General features: G+C 35.1%; 1 protein-coding gene across 2 annotated transcripts in view; it reads right to left on the bottom strand.

Annotated features, from left to right (window-relative positions):
- Pax (paxillin) overlaps positions 1-25,526 on the bottom strand; it is a 327,249-nt gene that overhangs the window by 269,347 nt on the left and 32,376 nt on the right. Inside the window, exon 1 of one of the 2 annotated variants that reach the window (XM_081771294.1) lies at positions 15,308-15,985. The exons of the other annotated variant lie outside the window; for it this stretch is intronic. Within the exon in view, the coding sequence (XP_081627420.1) occupies positions 15,308-15,392 (85 nt within the window). The 5' untranslated portion in view covers positions 15,393-15,985. Of the gene's footprint in view, positions 1-15,307; positions 15,986-25,526 lie in introns of those variants that run through there. 2 annotated transcript variants of the gene reach the window in all.

Here is a 25,526-nt window from a genome sequence, read left to right on the forward strand (position 1 = left end):
TTACAAGTAACGAAATTACTATGTCGAAATTTCCGGTGAGCGAAATAACCTACATGCTAATATTTTGGTGACAAAATCACCGATGATGAAATTATCTAAATCCGCTAACACCCAACCTTTCAATAAATAAATATTTAAATTATTTTTAACAACTTGATAAAAACTAAATGGCAAGATAAACTTTAAAATAAAAAAAGGTAGGTGGAAGCAACGGGGAGGATTCCTTCAACTTACAAAAGCCGAGGTAACAAGGATCAAACTATTTATAAAGAAGGGGGCTGGAGGTAGTTGTATAAGTCTTGTTTTCTCTTTCTGGTCTATTTTTGAGCTGTGGATAAGGTAGTACAAATTGGTATTCCGTGAGGGGATAATTTATTCTATGTGTTACTACTATGGGGCCGCGGTGGCTCAGTGGTAGAGCGTTCACCTCTGGTGCTTGGGGTCCCGGGTTCGATCCCAGCCTCCGCCAAGTGAACTTTGTGGTGGACAAACACCGTGCTCGTGGGCTTTCTCGGGGTTCTTCCGTTTCCTCCCACTTTCTTCATTCCACCATTTCACTCATCTCTCATAATCACCGTCTCCTTTAGCCTAACCGGCATATCCGTAAAACTTAAAGATTTCATTTCATTTTTTGTTACTACTATATTCTTCGTTAATATTGTAAGAAAAAAAAACGAAAGCTGGAACCATTAATAAATCAAATTTTCTTTAAATTGAATTTATCATTCAGTAACCCACTTTTTAACGACCAAAGTCAACAGTCTAAAACATTGTATAACAAAAAAATTAATCAATTATTCAAGTATCGGAACACTCCTTTACTCCCTTATTTTTTGTAAACTGCAGTTCCAAACAATAGGCTTATTTCGGAAGGTAAGAGGAAATCACACATCAAGCTCGTTCAGATTGTATTAAATCATCATTGTGTCTGTTTAGAAATTTAAATGTTTCCAATCTACATCGTAAAAAATTGAAAATGAAATGAAATGAAATTTTTAAGTTTTACGTCCCACGGTTATGCCGGTTAGGTTAAAGGAGACGGTGATAATGAGTAATGAATGAAATGGTGGAATGAAGAAAGTGGGAGGAAACGGGAGAAGCCCGAGAAAACCCACGCACACGGTATTTGTCCACCACAAAGTTCACTTGGAGGGGGCTGTGATCGAACCCAGGAACCCAAGCACCAGAGGTGGACGCTCTACCACTGAGCCACCACGGCCCTTCGTAAAAAATTCAATATAACTTTTTTCCTGTCCTGTGTCCTCCTCCTTCGAAGTATGATTTATATAAATATTTAGTGATCTCAGATCACTAAGTACAATGATCTAAGATTGTACCAAAAATAGGCCAAATGGATTGAGTTGCTTGGACGTAATATAGATAAATGTGAATTTTTAATCCTCTTCGGCGTGGCTCCCAGTCTGTCATAGGCGCCCGAAGGGGAGGGCAGGATGGTTCACGAAAATGTATACTTAATATAGCAAACCATGTATATTAAATACGAGACATAATATAGCAACCATGGAGATGGGTCCCGCTCTAGAAAATTTTCTTCGGGCGCCCCTGCAGTCTGTTTATTTCATATTGTGACGTACCACTTTGACAAAGCTTTGCTGCAACAGTGTATTTCAGATCATGTTTAATGGAAATAGTATATTGAGAACAACGTGCTCTCTACTATGAGCAGTGAGAAAAAAAAAAAAAACACCCTTGCAATTGTTTGACATGCTGTTGTGTGTATAATATGTTCGTATAGTTATCTACAAAACTTGTCGGTGTGATTCATCCAGCTGATTATTTATTAGTGTAATTATCAGTAATCATTAGTATATTATTTATTGCATTATCTATCTATTAACATGCTACAATACCAACTAAAATCCATTTCCTGGTCCAAATCTTTCTGTTTCTTCTATGCTTTCTTTTTATTCTTTTGCTTTACAACACAATGTTTATAGCACCTGCACTTAAAACCATGGCCTCAGACAGATCCATCTTGTTCAAGCAACTTGAGTAAACTGGAAAACTACCATGTGCTCAAACAACAGGCAAGAGGAAGAGCGAAAAATGTCCGCTCCTTTTTCTTCTTCTTTTACGCGCCTATTTTTACGCTAGGTGTATGGGCCAACTTACGGACCGAAATTTACGACATCATTTTACGGACCGAAAATGCGCGCTGAAAATACGCTAGTGTATGTTGGCCTTTACACTGCACTAAAGCTCACCAGTCAAGATCGGGGACTGTTTCAAAAATGGCGGAAAACCAGTAGAAACACGATTAAGAAGCAAACATACTCTAAGGATATAGGTAAGTTTTTCATATCATTCTTGAACAAGTTGATGGTGAAGGTTGTGTTTCGAACCTTCAAGAAATACTTCACAATAAGTGTTGGGAAGGACGACAAAAAAGTTTATGAAGATTTTATAAATGAAGTGTTCTGTAGTTTACTATTCTTATTTAAAAAGTAGAATCTTTGGTAATCGTAAGCATGTACACCACAAGCTTTTCCAACACAGAAAAATGGTTACATCAACACCGCACACGGAGTTATTGCAACACAGAAATAGGTGTCGTAGTAACACAGAACTGGAGTCGAACTAACAACAAAATCGGTGTTTATCTGGTGGTCTGACCATGAATTTTAACACAGAGAGTGTTGAATTAACATCAAAATGGTGTTACTTATACGGCTTTGACCTTGAGTTATGACACAGATTATGTTGAAATAATAAGAAAATGATGTTGAAGTAACACAGTAACTGTGTTATATTAATACTTGACGGTGTAAAATTAACACAAAATAATTAATACACTACACACTGTGTTATTTTCTTCGTGTTGGTCCAACACCGCCACAAGTAACACTCAGCACTTTTCCCCCCATTACCAACCCTGACATGGTGTAGAATCAACATTGAAAATATTAACACAGATCCGAATTTAACACCGCTCAACACCGGTTGTGTGTTAAAAAATGTAACACACCACCTGTGTTAAACGCTAACACCGCAGTGTCTGTATTGAACTAACACTGCATAATGGTAGTCACGCTGGAACCACTGCCCTGTGTTAAATTTGAGTTGAATTAACACAATCATTTTTTAATGTGTATATGCAGGTCAAATTTATTGAAGTCTCCGAATCCCGATGCCCTGAAGTCGGCTGTATTTTTCTTTTTTCGAAAGTGGAGACATAATTAAATGGTTATATTTATGCGAAAATGATAGTTCATGATATTTCACAACAGTCGTTAAAACAAAACTGTTATGCCCCGCTCTAAAAATAAGCATTCTCAAAACCACCGTAAATAATTTCTCCAAATAACATTAATTAAATCACTTTCTCACACCATTACATAATATTAAATTATTCGTATATTTAAAAAAAAAAAATAGATTTAAATTGTCCTTAAATGTAAACTATTCTGTTAGTTATGTTTATACCCGAAATTATGTCTATATACTGAAGGAAATTGATCCTACTCTTGTAGCTATTCACTGTAATCTTCGTTCTATCAAATAACTGCAGTCTAACGTTTTGGAAGATCACTGATACCTGTTAATTCCCCAAAATTAATCAGACCCGTCTGAATCGGCGGATGAAGGAAACAAAGACTCAGGATCGTACAATAATTCACACAGTTTGGTTTGCAATCTTGGGAAGAGATCAAACTCTATTGGACTCATATCAGAATTATAACGTGGCTGAAATAACAAAGCCCAGCCTTACTTCTCGAAAATCAAGGTCGGGAAATATTATGCCGAAATTGTGAGGCTCTATATTTCGTTCTGCAGCATACTCAGTCTCTTGCCTTGCATTTTCTGTCGCAGATTTGCAAAAATTGACGATAGTAAAGTGTCACTCATTACATTCTTTGCTGTACATATTATATCAAACTAGTTCAATCATCGTACCGACTTCAGGTCATTCTTTATGCTGACTCGCCCATCACAAAACGGTGTGTGCTCAAACCGACACGAAATTGCTACAATTACAAATTAATACAAATGGCAATTCAGGAAAACGTAAAGTGTTTGCTGTTGCTTTACACGTTAATTGCAACTCTGAGTATTTGAAAAAAAAAAGAAAGAACGAAAAGAAAAGAAAAGAAAAAGAAAAGAAAAGAAAAGAAAAGAAAAGAAAGAAAAGTAGTTAATACTGTATGTGACAGACGAACAATTATAATTCTAGCTCAAAATTGAAACTTCACAGTTTATTGTATTCGTTAGTTGCACATGTTCTCGGAAACAAAAATGTTATAAATAACATATGCGTACAGAAAAAAAGGGGAAGGGGTTACATTGAAGCCTACAAAGCAGCTATTCTTAAGGCTGTTGCTACCTCTTCGCTGAGTCGAGTTTTCCCCTATCTAATAACATTGGAACTTTTTTCGTGTTTTTCTCAGCAAGCAATGAACAAATCCTTATAAAAATTTGCATAGAGTCAGGTCGATAATAAAGGATTTGTTATATGAGCTTATAATTTTACTAAAAGCCTCCAATTAAGTTATTCATTCCCTCCTTTTTTCATGTGAAGATTTGCAACAGTGCGATCTCTGCTTCTCCCTGTTTGTATTAGCAGCGTGAGGGAAATTCGGGCTAGCCATTTAAAACAGGTTTTTAAACTCTGTCCATATCACATCTGTGGAATGAAATTTTCTAGCCCTCTCGTCCTTTTCGAGGACAGATTTATGGCACTGAGAAGGAGGGGGCGCTCTTTATTTTCTTTGCTAAACCTATTGCTTTTAGTATATTCGTCTAGTCTCATTCGGAGTTCTTGTGGTTACTTTCAAACATAGCAAGATGCCTCTTGCGTCTCATGTATTTCAGTCTTATACCTGGTGATTGGTTATACAAATATAAATTAGCAGACGATTGTGATAGCAGATAAATTTCCTGTGTGGGGGCCGCGGTAGCTCAGTGGTAGAGCGTTCATCTCAGTTGCATGGGGTCCTTGGTTTGATCCCAGCTCGCGCTAAGTGAACTTTGTGGTGGACAAACATCGTGTGCATGGGTTTTCTCGGGGTTCTCCTGTTTTCTCCCACTTTCTTCATCCCACCATTTCATTCATTACTTATCATCACTGTCTTCTTTAGCCTAACCGGCATAACTGTGGGACGTAAAACTTACAGATTTCATTTTATTTTCAAATTTCCTGTGTGAAATAATAATAATAATAATAATAATAATAATAATAATAATAATAATATTATTATTATTATTATTATTATTATTATTATAGGAAATTCTTGGCACAAGAGATTGTAACGAGCAAGGAATATCAGTGCGGCTTGGCACTAGTAATTTAGTTAAAATTTGTGGTCACCACATAGGTTTCTCCTTGCCGGTGTTTCCTTGACCAGAGACTGGCCGCGCTGCGGACACCAGTGGGGTTTTCACATTGAAAACACCAGCGCTCTTTGACTTTTGTAACCTCACGGAAACAGGTAAACCAGTGGAGATAGCATTTTGGAATAATTATATATATGTATATGCAGACCCGTATTCAGGAGGATCTAGGGGTTTGCCCCCCTAAATTTTCGCTGGCCTCCCTAAACTTTTCACGGTAGGCTTGCAAATGAAATATAATATGGTGATAAACTATGATATGGTTGGATCGGGCTCTCCTAACTTCAGCCGTCCCCCTACATTTTTGGGCTGGCTACCGGCCTCTGTATATGTATTTGAAACTGTGAATAGTAGTATAGAATGTTGATGTTAAATAATAATAATTTCATTTTTACCACATACGAAGGAAATTTAGAAATAAACTTTTTTGTTACACAAATGCGTTCTTAGCGTGAATGCTGTCGAATTCTATTCCTAATGATGACAGATTTTTCGGTGTTGTTTCAGTATCGTGAGGCAACTGGAAAACTGAAGAACTGACCACACATTACCCTTCTAACAGAGCACATTTGTAGGAAAAGTGAAGTGTAATATCAGGGATTCTTTTACTAAACAGAAAAACATCTATACATAATGAAATATGTAGTGTTAATGTAGGTCTTTTCTTGGTTATTACTTTACGAAATATGAATAGCGACTTATTTCTTGGTAACAGGGAATAGGGACTTATTAGTGTTACCTGCTTATAATAACCTTGTAACTTACGCATTCTAAATAAGAAATATTTATTTTCCAGATGGTGAACGCGAAATTTCATCTATAGCTACAACATATATATATATAGTACAACACATATTTACAGAATAATTTTAATTTTATGCATTATTTTTTCATGCTTCATTTTAAAATATAGGGCTTCTTTTGTTGAGGTACACCAATTTGTCATTGTCATACATATTAAACTAAAGCATTACCGTATGAGTATAAAAATATGTAATGGAATACTTCGTTACATCAAGCCACAACATTATGTAAATGAAGTTATTAAAAAATAATAAACAAGCAGTATAATCAAAATGCTAAATATCTTTGAAGCACTATTCACAATTTAAATATCTATGAGCATACTCCAAAATCCCTGGTAAGTTTCTACATTGAAAAAAAAGTAAACAAAATTCACAAGGCCACGCTAAACATAAATACAGGAAAAGTTAAATAAAAAAAAAAATGTTATCAGTAAAATTTCTACTCTTCCCCTCCAAAATTATGTCTCAAATCAAGTAAGTAACTTGCTTAAATTATACTGGTCTACGACTTTTTAATTTTGTTGATAAGTGGTCAAAGTTACACTCGAAGTATTGACTTCAATCAATACAAATAAATCAAACAAACACTAATATTTCACATTTATTTATACAATGAGTATGTCATAGTTTTTTTAAAAAACAATTTTCATTTCATGTATAAATTTTAAAGAAATAATTCGGTTTCAAATGTTACTTTCACGCAAAAAAAAAAAAAAAAAAAAAAAAGAGAGAGAGAAAGAAAATATACTATGGTAAATTAAAGTGAGATTACAGTGTTACGTTAGTTCAAATAAGATGTTAACGAAATTTTGCGGACAACTCTCGAAACTTATCTGAGAAGCAACTTTAAAAATTGACAAAAGTTATAGATATACTTCATGAGTGAGTAAAGAAAGAATACAAATGTAGATTAAAAAGAGATCTTTTTAAAAAATCTGCAGTTAACAGGTATATAGTTAACAAATCTAAAAGATTCTATAAAATAGATTTAAACAAATCTTCAATCAGATCAATTGATTCCCTAAATTTTCTTTGTATCACCTTATATATAAATATAAAAAATATATAAAAACAAGAATTTTAGGAATAATCCAAAAAATGGATCAAAAGATAGCGATCTTGGCTAAGAATTTTAAAAATGAACCAAAAAGTGCATAAAAAGATTTCGATCTTGCCAAATAAGTAGTTTTTGGATCAGGGGCCACAAAAGTTAGCAACGGTTCCTAAATCGAGTTTTCGTATTTTCTACGGAATTAGCACATCATACTGAGTAAACTGTTAGTTTGGGTTTGGCTACACTACCTGTAGTTCTCCAGATATAAGGCTACAAGAAAATGTTTGATTGTATGAAATATATTGGATTTTTTGGATCAGGGTTCACAAAACTTTTGAATGGGCCCTAAATCGAGTTTTCGTATTTTTTTACGGAATAAGCACATCATGCGGGCTAAATTGTTACTTTTTGGTTTGGCCATACTATATGTAGTTCTCAAAATATGGGACGCACAAGAAAATGTTTGAATGGGTGAAATATATATTGATGTTTTTGGATCAGGGCCCACAAACTTTTTGAATGGCAGCTGAATCGTTTTTTTTTTTTTTTTTTTTTTTTTTTTTTTTTTTTTTTTTTTACGGAATAAGCACATTATGCTGAGTAAATTGTTAGTTTTGGTTTGGCCACACACTTTGTAATTGTCAAAATATGGGGCGTACAAGAAAATTTTTGATCAGGGCCCACAAAATTTTTGAACGGTCCTTAAATCGAGTTTTTGTATTTTTTACGCAATAAGCACATCATACTAAGTTAAGTCATAGTTTGGGTATGCTATATGTAGTTCTCGAGATATAAGGCCTACAAGAAAATTTTTGTGTGAAATAGATTGCATCTTTTGATCCAATAGGGTCTAAATGTATACAATATATATTGGTGTTGTTATCCATTATTATGTTTGATCTAAATCTATAGTTGACTGGTAATAGGTGCGTTTTGAGCACTATTCGTTGTTACAAACGATACACTTTATTTTAAATTGAAATATAGTAAATAAAATACAAATAATACGTCACTATAAAAGTAGCTTTTCTTTTAGCAGTATAGAAGTTTATTATAAATACCTCATATATAGATAAAATGGGCACTGGAGTCAAGAAAGGTATGTCTCTTCATGTTTTGAAAAATGTAATAATAATAATAATAATAATAATAATAATAATAATAATAATAATAATAATAATAATAATAATAATAATAATAATAGTGATAAAGTGACATTCGCTTTCGTATACATTAAAAGTATCTTTATTCAATAGAGACAGTTCGCTTCTAATTACTTATAACTGTCTATACTTGACGGGGGGAAAAGCTAATGTAAAGAAGAATGGATCTGTTCTCGCTGTGTTTATTTTTTTCTGCTTTCAGCAAAGAAAATGTACTTTAACGCCACCTCACTGAAATGTCATAAATATGTCATTGTTGAAAAGGGTCCCCTCACAGCTGTGGACAATGTTGAAACTTCAAAGTAACCCTCAGTTACTCGCCGCAACCTGCTAGAAGAGAGAACGCAGTGTCGTCAATGCGTTGTTGCAAATCTTCACATGAAAAAAAAAGGGGGAAATGAATAACTTAATTGGAGGCTTTTAGTAAAATTATAAGCTCATATAACGAATTCTTTATTATCGACCTGACTCCATGCAAATTTTTGTAAGGATTTGTTCATTGCTTGCTAAGAAAAACACGAAAAAAGTTCCAATGTTATTAGATAGGGGAAAACTCGACTCAGCGAAGAGGTAGCAACAGCCTTAATGTATGGGTAGGAATTCACTACTTCCTCACGGATTGTTTGGTGAATCACGAATTCTCTTATCAGAATACACTTAGCTTCACGTCGTGTGTTTGTGCGTGTGTGTCACATTGAGAGAAAAATATTCAGAAATTTCGGATGAGACAGTAAGTAGTTCATGATTTAGACTTAAAATAATCACCATTGACCACAACATACTTCATTTAAGGCTGCAGACTACTAAATATTTTTGAAAACCTAATAATTTTTCTTTTGCCCGTTTCTCGTAAGTGGAAAGAGGTAATGAAATGTAACTTACCACAATAATAAATAATGTTATTCTACACCTGAAAATACAAATCGGAAGAATTTTCAGTGTTGCCATCCATAGAGATTACAATGTGACCAGAATTTGAATTACTCAAAAATCTAGGTAAAGGCAGCGACTAGAAAAATGAATTCAACGGTAATTGATGACTTATCATGCTGTCTATCCTTCTTGTTTACTACTTTTTAAATAATGTTTCTATTTATTTTGTAATGACTTATTTATTTTGTAAGAATTTATGTAAGGTTTATAAAATAAATAGAAATATTATTTAAAAAGTAGTAAACAAGAAGGATAGACAGCATGATAAGTCATCAATTACCGTTGAGTTTATTTTTCTAGTCGCTGCCTTTACCTAGATTTTTGAGTAATTCAAATTCTGGTCACACTGTTATTTCTATGGATGGCAACACTGAAAATTCTTTCGATCCGTATTTTCGGGTGTAGAATAGCATTATCTATTATTGTGGTAAGTTACACTTTATTACCTCTTTCCACTTACGAAAAACGGGCAAAAGAAAAATTATTAGTCTTTCAAAAATATTTAGTAGTCTGCCCCCTTAAGAAAGAAAAATAAAAGAATAAGTCCAATAGTCACACTCGTCCGTCAGTATACATAAAATATATAAATTTCACCATCTGATTACTGTACTAGCTTCTGAAGTTACAAATTTGTTGTATTTGCTCTGTGATAACATTTTTACATTTTCAATTATTACATTATTGGTTTGCTGTCCCTCTTTAAAGGTATGTGGCTAGGGGAACACATCCATCCTAAAACTTTCTACTGTTTATTGGTATTTATGGATGAATGTAAGGTGAACTGAAGCTAATCCCACCCCACTCCCTGTCTTTGTGTTCTCGCTATAGGACTGCGTTTCTAATGCTCTGTTTATTAAGTGGGATATACTCAGTGATTTATTCAGGGATAGTATTCCTTAAATTTTATATCTATTAAACAAATCTACGAAAAAGTAATACTATTCATTAAGTAGTGTTGTAGAAATTTGAATTTAATTGAAGTGAGTTATACCTGTATCTCCCAATTGCTAACTAAAGCAATACATATTTTCCTAAATTATCACACTAGATGACAGATCATGTTTATTTCTCTAGAATGATTTGCATTAATACGTTTTAAGAATATTCATTTACCTGGATGGTTATGGTTATTTTATGTGAGGAAAATCTTTGCTTTTCTATAAATAACAGCTTCTGTGCTGGAACGCATTTACACCCCACTCGGTAAACAACTATTTTAATTTGGTAACGAAAGGGCTAATACAAGCAGTGGCGGTCAGTGACGTGGTCCTGTAACCCATAGGAGGGCGGATAATGTGGTAGGTAGGGAAACGACTTTATATGATGGCCTGTACATCCGCCAACTGCACAGGATTCAAGCCCAGACCGTGATTTGGAGCCCACGTTCCCAGTAGGTCTCATCTTTCATACCCTCGGTCTCGTATAAGGATGAAAAACATAAAAGCCAGACTTAACCCTAATAACCAGCAAATAACGCATAATGGTGACAATAATACTATTCATTTAGATGAAATGATACACAAATAACTTTTTAAAATGTATACACCGGTAGAAAAGACGGGAGAATTACGATTTCCTTGTTTACAGCGAACTTGGAAGTTAATCCCATGACGCTGCAGCTACGTACGTAAGTGATCTTAACTGTATCATCTCCTATTTAGATTCAAATTTAACTTCTCTTTTCAGCAACGAGGCTATATGAAATGTAGACCTATAACTTAATGTTTGATTCGAAACATACGTAATACTCTCATCGGAATCGAATCCAAGTATCTCATACGAGACGCGAAAACACTATTTTGCCATGAGGAAGCTTTTTATATAGTGTGGGTGTGACAAGATTATTACAAGAAACTGATCTAGCACGTTTAATAATAGGTCCTTGTTCCAAGTTTGATTTGAGCATGAAGAAGGGAAATACACTATTATCATGCATTGCCAAGAACAGTTTCATGATAAATAGTCTATATTGTTATTTTTCGCATTGCAAAATAAAATTTGCAGCAATATACTACGTTTCTTTTTCCAAAGGCGTGTTTTAGAAATAAAGTACTTCAAGTTTTTTTTTTTTTTTTTTTTTTTTGCTAACAAGCTCCATCCCCATTTTTTTTTTTCAATTTTACTGAATACTTAAAGGCAATTAATAATATCAAGAATACAGACTGTAAGCCAGGTAGTAGCTGCAAAATGTTATTACAGGAACTTACAAGGGACCATTCCGATTTGGTGAATTCAATTGCTGAAAATGATCGCTAGCACTGGATTCAGCATCAAAAGAAAAAGCGGGTGTTTAGTGGCAAACCGAATACAGGGTGGGAGATAAATGAGAGCAAAGTGCGAAGATAGAACGTAGAAAATGACTAGAAATACCATATTAATTTTGAAACGAATAGAGGGATTAAGGTCAAATGTTGGATATGAGGATGCATGTACAGCTCCACTGAATAAGCGTAATGTGAACAGTGTTTTAACTGCCAATGGTATGTAACTGGTTGTGAGAAGAGTCACGAATGTCACAACCGGTACATTTTGTTGGAAGGGGTTATTAATATATCAGAACCCAGAGTAGGATATGTGTCTTTGTGCAAGGTACCACGCCAGCATTCATCCAGTGGAACTATTTCTCATTCCCTTACACGGTGCAAACATTCTTCTTGATGTTCCAGGATTCGATTCTCTCTTTCTACCTTTTGTGCATACAACGTGCTCATGGACCGTACTATAGGGTCTCTAGTTCCTCATTTACGTCACCTTTACGACAGTATTAATACATTGCCATAACGTGGAACGACTCCTGTTACAGAGATATCAAAATGTATTGACCACAATTGATTTTAATAGACGGTGTGCATCAAGAGCCATATGACACATAACCCCTTTCCCGTATATTCTTCTTGCGCTAAGTCCAACATGACGGCTTTTCAGATGTTCCCCATGAAGTGGGATTCTACGTGCATTCCTCATATCCAACATTTAACGTAAATTCCTCTACTCGTTTCAAAATTAACATAGCATTTCTAGACATTTTCTACGTTCTATCTTCACACTTTGCCCTCACTTATCTCCCACCCTGTATACAGTCTGTCACTAAACACTCTCTTTTTCTATGTTTCTTTTGGTGCTGAATCCAGTGCTAGCAATCATTTTCAGCAATTAAATTCACCAAATCGGAATGGTCCCTTGTCAATCTATTTCCGGGCCTTTCGTCTAGTGCATAAATTTAGGTGCTCAATAATTAAGTTTAGCCCAATTCCTAGTCTATAAGAAAAAGTTTGGAATACTTAATAGAACTACAAACTACTATTTAATAGTACTTTGTAGATATTACCTGACTTACTTTTTACATTCTTGATATTATTCGTTACGTTTGTTATTCACTAAAATTCAAAAATGTGGGGCAAGCACGTAGCCAAGGGGGGTCCGGACCCCCCCTCCCTTCGAGACCAGAAATAAAAATATTAAGGATAAAACCAAATGAAATGACAAAAAGAAGGATCAACGTTAAAAATTAAAAAGAAAACTACAGGAAGCTTTTGTTTACTTTTTCTTATGAGGAGATATGTATTACTTGCAATATGGTGGCGAGGTAAGCAAGGTATTCTGGAAGAGTCAGGGAATTTGAAATTTCAAGAAAAGTTATGGAATTCTCAGAATTCCTCCTACTAGTCAGGGAGATTTCAAGCTTTCGAAAGCATAAGTGCCGTTGTGTAACAGCGCGGACATTTTTAATCATAACTTTTCGTCATCGCATCCTTGCAGTATCAAACATGTTATCTCAAGGACAATTTTCTGTTGATCCTTTAACTTGTCATTTGGAACCGACAGTAGTTGATGGAATAATAAAAACAAAAAATTATGTTGAGAGAAAGTCCTGTTAGCATTTGATTCAACAGAGAAAGGAACGCATATATTGTAAAAGTAGTTGAATATACACATGCTTCACACAGGGACTGTATTTGAAAGACAACGCCTGTGGGAGTATCACCATTGATCTCAGCGACCGCGAAAACTATGGATTTGATACTAATATCGGTCATTTTGGGCTACTTTTTACGTTTCGGTATCCACCCCCCGCTGACTCCCGGCCCGTATACTTGCAAGTCATCTAATGGAAGTGTCACCATTGATTTCAGCAACCGCGAAAACTATGGATTTGAGACTAATAGCTCAAGTGGTACAGCGTTGGCTTCGCATTCGGGAGGTCGTGGCTTCGAATCCCGCTGCCTACCATCCTGACTGAGGTTTTCCAGGGTTTCCGTCAATCCTACCAGGCAAATGCGGGATGGCACCTACTAAACACGCCATGGCCGATACCTTCCCAAATCCTTTCCATTGTTAATGTTGTTGGATGTCCAATGTAAAATGGCCTCTGAGCTGTATCTGGTGATTGTTAAATAAATAAATAAATATCGGTCATTTTCTACTACTTTTACATGTTCCGGTAAAGCCCCCCTGAGACCCCCTGGTTCGAATTTCGACAAAAACGTTTAACTCTTGTCTGGAGCCTGGACCAAGGTATTCGTGACTAAAATTTGGTAATTCTCGGTTAATTTGTCTGGTTCCCAAGCCGGTTCCGGTAAACGCCCCCCTGAGACCCCATTGCTTCGAATTAAAAAAAAAAAAACGTTTCGTCTTGATCTGGGGCCTGGGTCAAGGTACCCCTGACCAAAATTTGGTAACTCTCGGTCCACTCGTCTGGTCCCCAGGCCGCACACAGACAGACAGACAGACAAACACACAAACAAACTCTTTGTTTTATTTATATTAGAAGATAATTTACAAGACAGTATTCAGTATCTACTTCTTATAATAATTGAGGTCATAACGAAAGGAAAATTGTTATATTTGAATAAACAGGAGAAGGACGTAAATATTGCAAAATCTTTTTCAATATTTTTTTTTATTATTATTATTATTTTGTTCGAAATTTCTTCATAGTTTGTTGTTAAAATACTTGCCAACATATCCTCATTTTATTGTCCTAACAAACCAATATATGTTGATAGTAAAGTAATTTAGATTGATCGAGCTCCTGGGCCTTCAGAATTTCATGTAACCCCCTCCCCCCCGTTACGAAATCCTCGCTAAACGAACCAATAAATGTTCCAGTAAAATAGTTTAGAGTGATCGAGCCCCTTTTATGATGACCACAGTATTTCATGTCACGGACTCCCCCCTTCACAAAATCCTGGCTACGTGCCCGTGTGGGGGTAAGCTTACAAAAGCACACTAGGAAATAATGTTACTAAATCTATACTTGCTACAGTTGTACCTCTGATTTTTTTTTTTTTTTAATGTTAATGTTTGCCAAAGGAGTCGGTTAATTCGATCCTGACTTTTCTTTGTCTCAAAGAAAATTGCATTAATTTACAGAATACTGACATAAAAATTTGTGTAAGATATTATAAAGTTTTACTACTGACATTACAATACAAAGAAGAAATTATATCAGTTCCTAAATTGCCATATTTTAAAAATAACTCTTTTTTAAAAGCTTAGAATGACACAAATTAACTCGCTACAATGGAATCCTAAATTAGCTGTCGTCGGTTACAAAAATAAAACTACAAATCAAACGGCCGCGGTGGCTCAGTGGTACAGCGTTCACCTCTGGTGCATGGAGTCTCTGGTTTGATCCCAGATCGCGCCAAGTAAACATTGCGGTGGATAAACACCGTATGCATTTTTTTTAAAGGGATTCTTTCGTTTCACGAGACGAGACAGAATTTTCGTTACGTGACGAGACCGAGAACTTCTAATAGAAACAGACAGTTTACGAGACGAGACATCACTTTTACTACATCTTTCTGAGACGAGACATCCAGCTTTTACAGAGTTAGGTCTTGTCTTGCAGGCAACCCTATTGGTCAACCTACACAGTAATACCATAACCTTGCAAATATTCGGCAAAACATACAATTGACCAACTTAAGCTGGTAGACAATTTTATAGCTTTTACTATATATATTTTTTTAAAAAAATGAAAATCTAGTAAAACTTACATCCAGGAGAGGGTACGTTTTTCCTCGTACACCGATACGGCTGATAGGTGCCTGGAAGAACCTTTCCATACATCGTGCGATCCATCCCGAATTCAAATGGCTTTTTAAAGACGACTCAAGTGTATCTATAAACAACATTAGACCAAAAACAACGAACGTCTCTCCTCCAGACTCACAAATTATGCACGCACACTCATACAAACAACGCGCGCCGATAGAACATAATATTGTAAACGCACATTGACAGTCAGCTGTTTGAAATTCCGACCATCCTAAACCACCAGCTATATGTTTTTCATTAAGAGAAAAAAAAAGAAGTAATATCTCACAATTTCACTGATAGTAACTCCACAAAACGATCCTCACTCAAACACTGTTCGATTGTCACTATCTTTATGTCGTCGGAACTTCTGCTCTGAATGACAAGAAAAAAAAAAAACTACATTTTTTCGTCTATTTTTTTTCTTTCAACCCCTCAACAAGGCTTTTTTTGACACTTTTTTTTTCGGCGCGACGAAAATTTTTACGTAGAGGTGCGCTTGCGCCGTTTAGAAACTTAAAAAGATTTTTTTTCAAGGAAATAAAAGAAAAAGAACACTAGCAACACACATCTTTCACTCACTCACTCACATACTATTCGTAGCAGACGCCGCTGAAAAACAACTCCCACTGCCTTCGACTGTTTCCAAAGCAAAACCATGCAACACAACACTACACACTCACAACAATTTTTACTCACCACCGAAATTAGCACACTAATGCCCTCTGGCGATGAATACGAGAACCATTCAAAAGAGGCAGACCTCGCGCAAGGTGCAAGTGTTGTGCGGGTGATTGTAAAGTAGGGACACAACAATCGGTACTTTCATCTCAAGTGAAATGTTTGTATCATCGAAGAGCGGAAAAAAAAGTACAATAGATGCCATGAGATAAGATCGTACTTCGAGATACTTGTACACGATTTTATCATCATCAGTGTGATATAAATGAAGTTATCACATTGAATATAAACAAGCTAAATCACTGAATATCACTACAGATTATAAAATAAAAACAACACAATATTAGAGCAATAATCACACACGAATCAATAATCACTGGCGCAAATCCCGGGGGGATGAGGGAGATATGTCCACCCCAATCTTGGAACTGGGGGAATGTCCCTCCAATAATCCGATTTGAATTTTTTTTGGGGGGGGGGATGTGATGATTTCTGTTCGATTGCCACAAAGGAAAGTGAGATGAAATTCATGTCCCCCCAGGATAATCTGCCCGTCTCCCAATGTTGAAGACAACTCTGCTCCCCTGATCTTCTACAGCATTGCTTTTCAACTCGATAAATATTTCGAACATCGCTTAAAAGAAAGAAAAAAAATGGGAACGGTCTTACCGTTCCCCTCAAAGTTGAAGATAGATTTGCACCTCTGTCAATAATACTCGTAATAACAAATTAGATTAACTTAAACACAGCTGTTACACAGACTTGCCAGATTTCTGAAGCTCCAAATTGGGACATTATCACTGACAATATTTTATCAAAAATTCTCGTAATAAGTTCTCAACAAGTAACATGCACAATGAAAATTTATACTGTATGTTTTTCAATATTGTAATATAAGATTTATTCTACACACCATCCAGAATTCAAACTTATACTACATAAATATTAATATGCAGAAAGTATTGTGATTTGTAAATAATAATAATAATAATAATAATAATAATAATAATAATAGGGTAAAGGCACCGAATATGGAATACTTTTTGTTTCTTCTTTATTTCTCAGAAATGCGTACTCCAGAATAAAAATATTATACATCATACTACTTGTGGTACCTTTGCAAAACAAAATACAAGTATGAAAGTTTGTTCCTCATTAATGATTTTTTACAATATTACAAAATTGAAAGAAACTCAATTTTCCATATTAGGCACACCCCGCTCCTAATATGGAACACTACCTGTTCTTAAAATGGAATACTAGAACAAAACATGCTAATTTGTCTACAATGCGATATTTGGATAATTCGAGGATGGGCACGATCCCTGCTCAGACCGTCTATCCTGGCACCGGCCTTTGGTGAAGTTTTCCCTGCTTTTCCTCAGTATCATTAGGCGTATGCCGGGATGATACTTTTCCTTAGGCCAGGGTCGAGTCCTTTCCAATTCGTAGACTTAACTTAAAGGCCGATGTGATCTCCGAGTTGGAGGCCCGAACACTTCCTTTGTTCCTTTCCTTAAGCTAATAAATGTATTTATTTGTTTCTTTAATAGTAGTAGTTATTATAATTAGGAGTATTCCATATTAGGATTCTGCTAGTATTCCATATTAGGAAAATCGCCATTTTGGATAGTTCTCTTCCTACACACGCTTGTGTGATTCTCTGTGTACTGAATCTTTATGCCTTTATGGTACACTATATATGTAATCTAAATATCACAAACTCAACAATAATACATAACTCTTTGCGTACATTCAGCAGTCTGGAAAGATACGTTCGAAAAACTCAAGTTCTTCAGAAAAATATTCTGCAACAAAAGAAAATGGTTTGTTATCGTTCGGCAGCAAACCACTCATGCGCAGACTGAGGGTGTCACTGTGTACAAGTTTACGTACAGTCCACTCAGTGGCAGAACATAGCAGACAAAATAATCTGGTATTTCATATTAGGAACGTATTCCATATATGGTGCACCCACCCTAATAATAATAATAATAATAATAATAATAATAATAATAATAATAATAATAATAATAATAATAATAATAGACTAATAATAATAATAATAATAATAATAATAATGCAGAAACTAGTCTGAGGTATTTTAGTCGAAAATCTGCTGTTCAGTATGTCGAATTTGGTGTTCTAATTTCTCACGCAGTTCAATTTCTCTCAAGACTCGTTTCTGCTGAAATATATACATAAAAAAATGGCAAGACGAAATATAACAACTAGGTGGTATAACATCCTCAAAACTAGGAGGAAAGGAAGAAATACTACACATTATTCAGGCTTACACTTTTTACTTATCAAAGAATTCACTGCAAATCATTGCAAAGTTCATTTTGCAGAGCATTAGTCCTCTCTCACTGTTGTCTTCCATTAAACTTCTCTATGGAAAAAGTGCTGGAAGTTGTTAAATAACTGTGACTAGAAACTAAATTTTCCGTCTCACCGGGATAAACGCGAAACCAGCCGGGATGTCGGGACAACCCTTCCAAACCGAGACGTCTGGCAAAAATCTACTGTTACAGCCCAGCCACAATGTCTCCTTCATTGCCGAATGGCTAACATGCGCTTTCTGTGCATACGGCTCCGGATTCGATTCAAGGTCGAGGATACGAACCTGAGCAGGGTTTGGATACCATTTTAAGAAGTGGATCCCGTCTCATATACCCTCAGTGCTAAAAAGGGACTTTACAGGCTGATTTTTTAAAATTAATAATAATATAAATTATAGTAGTGTAAGACTAAGTATATATGATGTAGTAACTCTATGTAACAGTTTGATTTTAACTACTTATTCAATGCTTCATGACTTTTAAATTTTAAAATTTCTCCATACACCCGAAAGGCCTGCGAAACACGCGGTTAAGAACCACTGTTATAAAGGATTCTCCAAATATATAATTATTTAGAGTTTGTTTCTTTTCAGTGATGATGATTTGTAGAAGTTTGTGACTTAAATTTATTTCATTTTGATCACTGACTTAAATTTACAAACAAATATTTAAACGAAATTACAAATTTTCTACTTAGCATATTATCGTGAAAAAAAATGCTTTTACGATATACTATAAAAATCAATAATTAGAAGGACAACAAGCGCGATAGAATTTGTTTCACTTAGCACAAAGTGTAGTCCAAGACAGCTGTAAGACAACTGTAAGACAGCTAGCTTAATATACAGGGTGGTCCAAACTCTAAAGGTCTGGAACAAATGCTGTAAGTAAATGGTCTGTGGAAATGTCGACCGAAGAAACACCGAAAATGGTAATTATGGGTGGGCGAACGAGTTTAATCACCATTCTTTGTTACTCATAGTTCTTTTAATTTTTTAAAAATAAAAATCTCTTATGATTTATTCTTAATCCGTGTGGCTCCGTAACTTTATAACTTCCCTAGTTTATAGTTTTGTGTAAATTACCTTAAATTTTAGACAAATTTAACATATTCGGCAGTTATATGATATATATAGGAATCGCAGACACTAATAACTTTTAGGAATAAATAAATCTTATACAAAGAATTTCTTTATGTGTTGTAAACAAGCTGTAAATGAATTACTATAATAGACTTTTTTTATCTTTTGCCTTTCTCCGAGAAGTTATACATATGAAAAACTTAATTAGGAACATCTGGAGCGTATGAAAAAACACAAAAAATAGATATTTTTCCCAGCCGTAATCACACATAACCACTATCTCCCCATAAGCATGAGTGTATTAATCTCCCTCGTTAAAGCTTACAACTATATTTGAGTGCATAACTTAAATCACAAGGGAATCAGAACAAGACAGTAAGTCTCCCCTTTCAGACATAAAGCAGACGGCTACCAGTGTGTTTGATATTTTCAATGTCACATTCCATTACCAAAGTGATGAGTTCAAAAACTTTGTGTTATGTATCTCCAATGCACAGGAGAATACGTTCAGCAGTACCTCTTCCAACAAAAAGTATAGAGAAAAAATCACCGTTACTATAATGGATACATATTTCGTTGTGAAGAATAGCTCTCTTGGAATCAGGGATATTCCAATGAATACTGTCTGTTCAACACTTTCGTAGTTCAATACATGTCGTACATGACAGCAGAATTCTTGTGACATTTTAATGGTGTTCATCAGCCCCCCTATATGACCTATATACATTGCAGAAATAATAAAAAAAACTATTACAATTACTCTGCGTAATTAGTACTTGGTATTGGGTTGAGAAATAATTCATAATTGTTTAATAATATACTCTCCAGGAGTTGTGGTGGCTCAGTGATAGAGCGTTCACCTCTGATGGTGGGGTCCCTAGTTCGATTCCAGTGCGCGCCAAGTGGATTTTATGGTGGACAAACACCGTGTGCGTGGCTTTTCTCGGGATTCGCTCATTTCCTCACACTTTCTTTATTCCATCCGAAACCACATTTTCACTAATACCGCATACCGATACTGATACTGAAGAGGTCGATACTAGCGATACCGATACTTTTGGACACATTCCTTATATATTATTAGGAATTTTCAGAATAACGAAATGATCAACATTGTAATAGAGTATATTAGATATAAGGCCAAAATTTGACATACAAAGGCAAAAAGCAGAATTTCATATTAGGTTACACACACACACACATACACACACACAAAATATTTTCTCTAAATTTAATCCAGCTCACATAAAATGAACTAAAAAGCAGCAAATGTTTAGTGTAAACTTAATTCTAAGAGTCAGTGATTGATATTTAGTGATAATGTACTTTGATAATTACACTGTGTTTACTAGACTCTATTACATACATATAATGCTAACGGATATTGTCGTTACAAATTTTTATTGTTTAAAAAATAAGAGAGTTATTTAAGCGAAGTCGAAAACGACGATAAAACTATTTAGGCTATTAACTTTAGAACTAAGTGTTTTTAACCAGTACGTAGGAGAAAATAATGACAAAGTGAGCGCCTTGTGGGTTTCTTTCATAGCATTTTCTTCTGAATCGAAACCTCTGTCTCGTTTGGGATTCAAATTACGGGTCTGCTATCCTGACCATGGGCGCTCGAAGGGGGAGGGCAGGGCGGGACCCCCCTTAGCTCACGAAAATGTATACGTAATATAGCAAACCACGTATATTAAATACCAGACGTAATATAGCGACCATGGAATGGGCCCTCCCTAGAAAATTTTCTTCGGGCGCCCATGATCCTGACTGAGGACCTTTGGCTTTTCTTCACCACTATTTTGACATCGAGAGACTAAAAATATCAGTTGAGTTGCAAATTAAAAGCGTACACATGCATAAAGAAAACGATTGTACAATTGATAATAGTTTACATCAACTTTAAAAGAAAACGGTGGCATAAGTGTCACTGTTAATGTTAAACAAATTGAAAATAGTTCGGAAAATGTATTGATAAATATCGGAGTCCATTTGCCGATACCGATACTCCCAAAAGTGGCCGATATCACCGATAGCAATACCGATATATCGGTACATCCCTAGTATCGTGAGGCAACTGAGGAGCTATCTGAATTAAAAGATATCCAATTCCAATCCAAAATGGAACCTGGGAACAGATGCGCTGGTCATGCATCACCTAGTTAAACATGAGTTATCTGGCTAGCCATAGCCTTTTACGGGCTGTAGCGTCAGGAAATTTAATTTAGTACTTTTTAGCAAGTGTCATCAGTGTTTTAATACTGCGTAACCAAAGAAAATTGAATCGAATGTAACTTGTTTCTTATCTCTCTCTCTCTCCTGCAATTCACCTCACCTCCGTGGGCTGGAAAAAAAAAAAATACTAAACTTCTTCTCGTAAGAGCTCTTGAAGTACTCTGGCCGCCCAAATGGTCCACATTTAAGCTGGTGACGACACATAACGCTTGATGTAGGTGTATATGTGTGTGCAAGCGCGCTTCTTCGTTATGGCAATTATTATTGTCCTTCATGGTGTGTTTCTGGCTATGTCACCGCTCAATATTACACTTATTATTTCATTAGGAAAGTTTGTGGCCACTCATATTATATAAAATAGTAAAACTGACTCACTCATCAACATAAAGGCCATATTACTACAGCTAGAAACAAAATTTAGACAGGGAACTCGGATTTATCATAAAAATAAAGGATAAGGAAGTTTTTTCTTAATACGTACCTTAAGGCGGTTCAAATATATATTTTTTCAACAATGAAGTATCATATTGGGAAGTTCCAAGTCGACATATGAGCTTTCCATTATAAATAACTGAAAATGTGTTCCAGTATTTTTCGAAAATTCCCTCATAAATGCAGAAAACGGGGCAATTTTTATATTACAAATTTCGATTCTTTATTGTGAAACTGACAAATGTGAGTATTCATTCAAGTAAGAGGTATGGAATTTGGTATTTATATTCTTAATTGAAAATAAGAGAATATATTTCAGATGTTTTCCACAATTCCGCTTCTAATACAGGAAAGGGAGCCATTTCTATAACATTCAAATTTCCCATTTTTTATGCAGAAAAAACTAAATATCAGAATTAGTTGAAGTTAGAGGTATGAACTCTGTGGTATATAAACTACTAATTGAATGAAATTAATCGAAAATGTGATTCAGCATTTTCAAAAATTTGACTTCTAATGGGGACAATTTGTAATAATAAACTTTTCAATTCTTTATTGAGAAAGAGCAGTCCTGGATTCCATTCCCGATGGGGGCATCAAAAGTGTAAAAGCTCCCACTATCTCGTCAATCTTTTAAAATATGTAAGACTTATTAGGATATGAATTGCTAAATGAGTCTCAAATATGACGCTGATCAGACATCTTAAACTTAAGACTAGCAGAAAATTTACCGCTGAGGCGTAGGTGAACGATTAGCGTTGTCACTTTGTAATTGATAGTCCTTGCATTCGAATCCTGACTGAAGTTTCTGAGTTTTCCTCAAGTTCAGCGGACGAATGTCGGAAGGTACTTTTAATATAACAGTTCCCAGCCAAATTTCTTTCTATTGTGGGGGAAAGATGTGAAATTCGGCTTGAAGTGTTACGTAAGATGGACGTATCCAGAAGAAATTATTGTTAGAAGGTGTTAAGAGTTTAGTGGATATTGATTGTTATATTAAATAATTTGTCTAGGGAAAAGTCTTTCCAATTTGTAATATATCCAATTTTAATTTAAGGTGCTGGTTAAAAGAAATTAATGTATGCATTAAAGAACGAACATACGAAGTAATTAATGGATAATATTTTATGTAATTATATAATTAATTATGGCTGAAGTGTGCACCGATAAGATCATTTGATATGTATCTCTTAGCAACCTCGCTATCTGGATACATCTTACATAAAGATTATTACAGTATTGCCATTTTAGATTTTGCTTGGGAGGAAAGGAGACGATCCACTGATAAAGATACAATATCATGTTTCTCATTAGTATATTATCATTTATTGATTATATATATATATATATATATATATATATATATATATATATATATATATATATATATAGCTTAAATTCCCCTTGCCTCTCCCAAGTGACGCCCCTGGCCATAATCGTCGCTTACTAGATTGCAAATAACAATAATAATAAAAACACTCATACGAATTAATTTACGAACTTTTTCTATTATAATCATCTTTCACTATGAACTGATCCCAATGCCAAATGGCTTCATAGCATTTGGAACTTGGTTAGTAAATAAACAAAATGAATGGAAGTTAGGTAATTTTTAGAAGGGACGCGGAGAAAGGTTAACATTTCGTTCTTCTACTTATCTTTTTTTTTTTTTTTTTTTTCCTATTAGTTGAATAAATTATATTAAAATGTTACCCACGTTGTTAATTCATGACCGTGAGGGAATAATAACAACTCTCATGGTTCACGATCACGATCTCATTGCATTGGAGAAACCACTCTCTCTCTCTTAATCCTTTCTCTTCTTTCCATCCAGCATCAGTACCTTAGCACCTTCCACATCTGGCGGCTTCTGGTTCTCAAAAGAAAGACTTTCATTCCTCCCGACATACCACTTTTTTAACTCTCAACATCAACAACATTCGAAACGACCAAAAAACTCAAAACAAATCCCGGAGAACAAAAGGCAAATGCAGCAGGTGTCTCTTTACTTTAAAAATCAACACAGATGGACGACGACCTATAAATCTTGCAACACATTCGAAGTAAACTCGTGAAAAAAAAAATGAGGGAAGGGGGGCAAAGGGGTAACGTAACAGCATATTGATTCATCAACAAGGTATTGCTCGTTGTTTCACTGCTGATCGTAACCAATACTATTATGAAGTGACCCAACCGCCGCCAGAACTGGTCCAGCTTGCTACGAGATATATATATTGTACAGCCTTGCTCCAAAAACAATGGACACTTTAGGAGCGAAATAAACAGATCTTTATGGTACAATTGTTTTGGTATATCACAAACTATTCGAGTATGAGTTTATGTGAATACAATTAAATATCTGTAAATATACATAGCTCGACCTTGAAATATCTTTGATTCCAACAGTTCATATGATCCATGCGATTCCAAATTTATACGTGTTTCCCGTCTAACTGTATAATACGTAACTAATGCCTTCGAGGACCACCTACTGGGAACATATCGAGCCCTGTTTGTCAATTGCTGAAAATCTTAAGAGGACAAATAATGTTTTAATTTGAAAAAATAGTCACAATGCTTGGATTTTTTTTTTTTTTTTTTTTTGGTCAGCCAATAGGTATTTGTATATAAATAAATATGTCGCTTTCCAATTAAATAGACCTATCAGTGGCTGGGTTTGCGGGGATGATGTTTACATCACAGGAGTCAACAGAAATCATAAACGACGGGACTTGATATTAAAATAAAATTCGAACCATTGGCCGTCGGTGTATTCAGGGTGTTATACTCCCAGCAAGATTTGGGACTTCCGAATAGGAGAGCGCTCTAGTCCAGAGATGGAGTGGGTCGGTGGGTCAAGTTTTCTGAGTGGGTCAGTGGGTCGTGGGTCAACAGTATGTGACCCACTGCGACCCACCGACTCAGTATGATATACCTACCCACTCTGCTCACTACATTGTAGACAGTATCTTCTGAAGACTGGTAAATTTGTCTTCGTTTTACTTTCAAGACCTTCATTTCCCTTCCTTTTCCATTTATTTCTGTCTATTTACCTGAGGTAAGTATATCTAACCAAGTGAAAAAAGAACTTCAGGCACTTTCGGATATTGATATTTTTAATTGTAATAATAGCAATAGGACTTATACTACTACTTGGCTTTCAAGACCTGTGAGTTTTCAGAGGAGCTAACTACTGGAAAAAAATACATTTTTGAATCACTGTATATAAATTATTATATAAAAATTGAATGTAACTATGTGTGCTTGATCATCACGGTCAAATTGCAAAGTCAAATGAAATTACTTTTGGTATATAGTTAGGCCTTAATCCATACTTGGATGTTATATGGCTTTCATTATAATGCATAATATCCTAAGGAGGTATGAGAATCTGAATTTTTGCG

Source organism: Thermobia domestica, chromosome 9 (assembly GCF_964235325.1).
Source record: "Thermobia domestica chromosome 9, izTheDome1.hap1.1, whole genome shotgun sequence".
NCBI lineage: Eukaryota > Metazoa > Arthropoda > Insecta > Zygentoma > Lepismatidae > Thermobia > Thermobia domestica.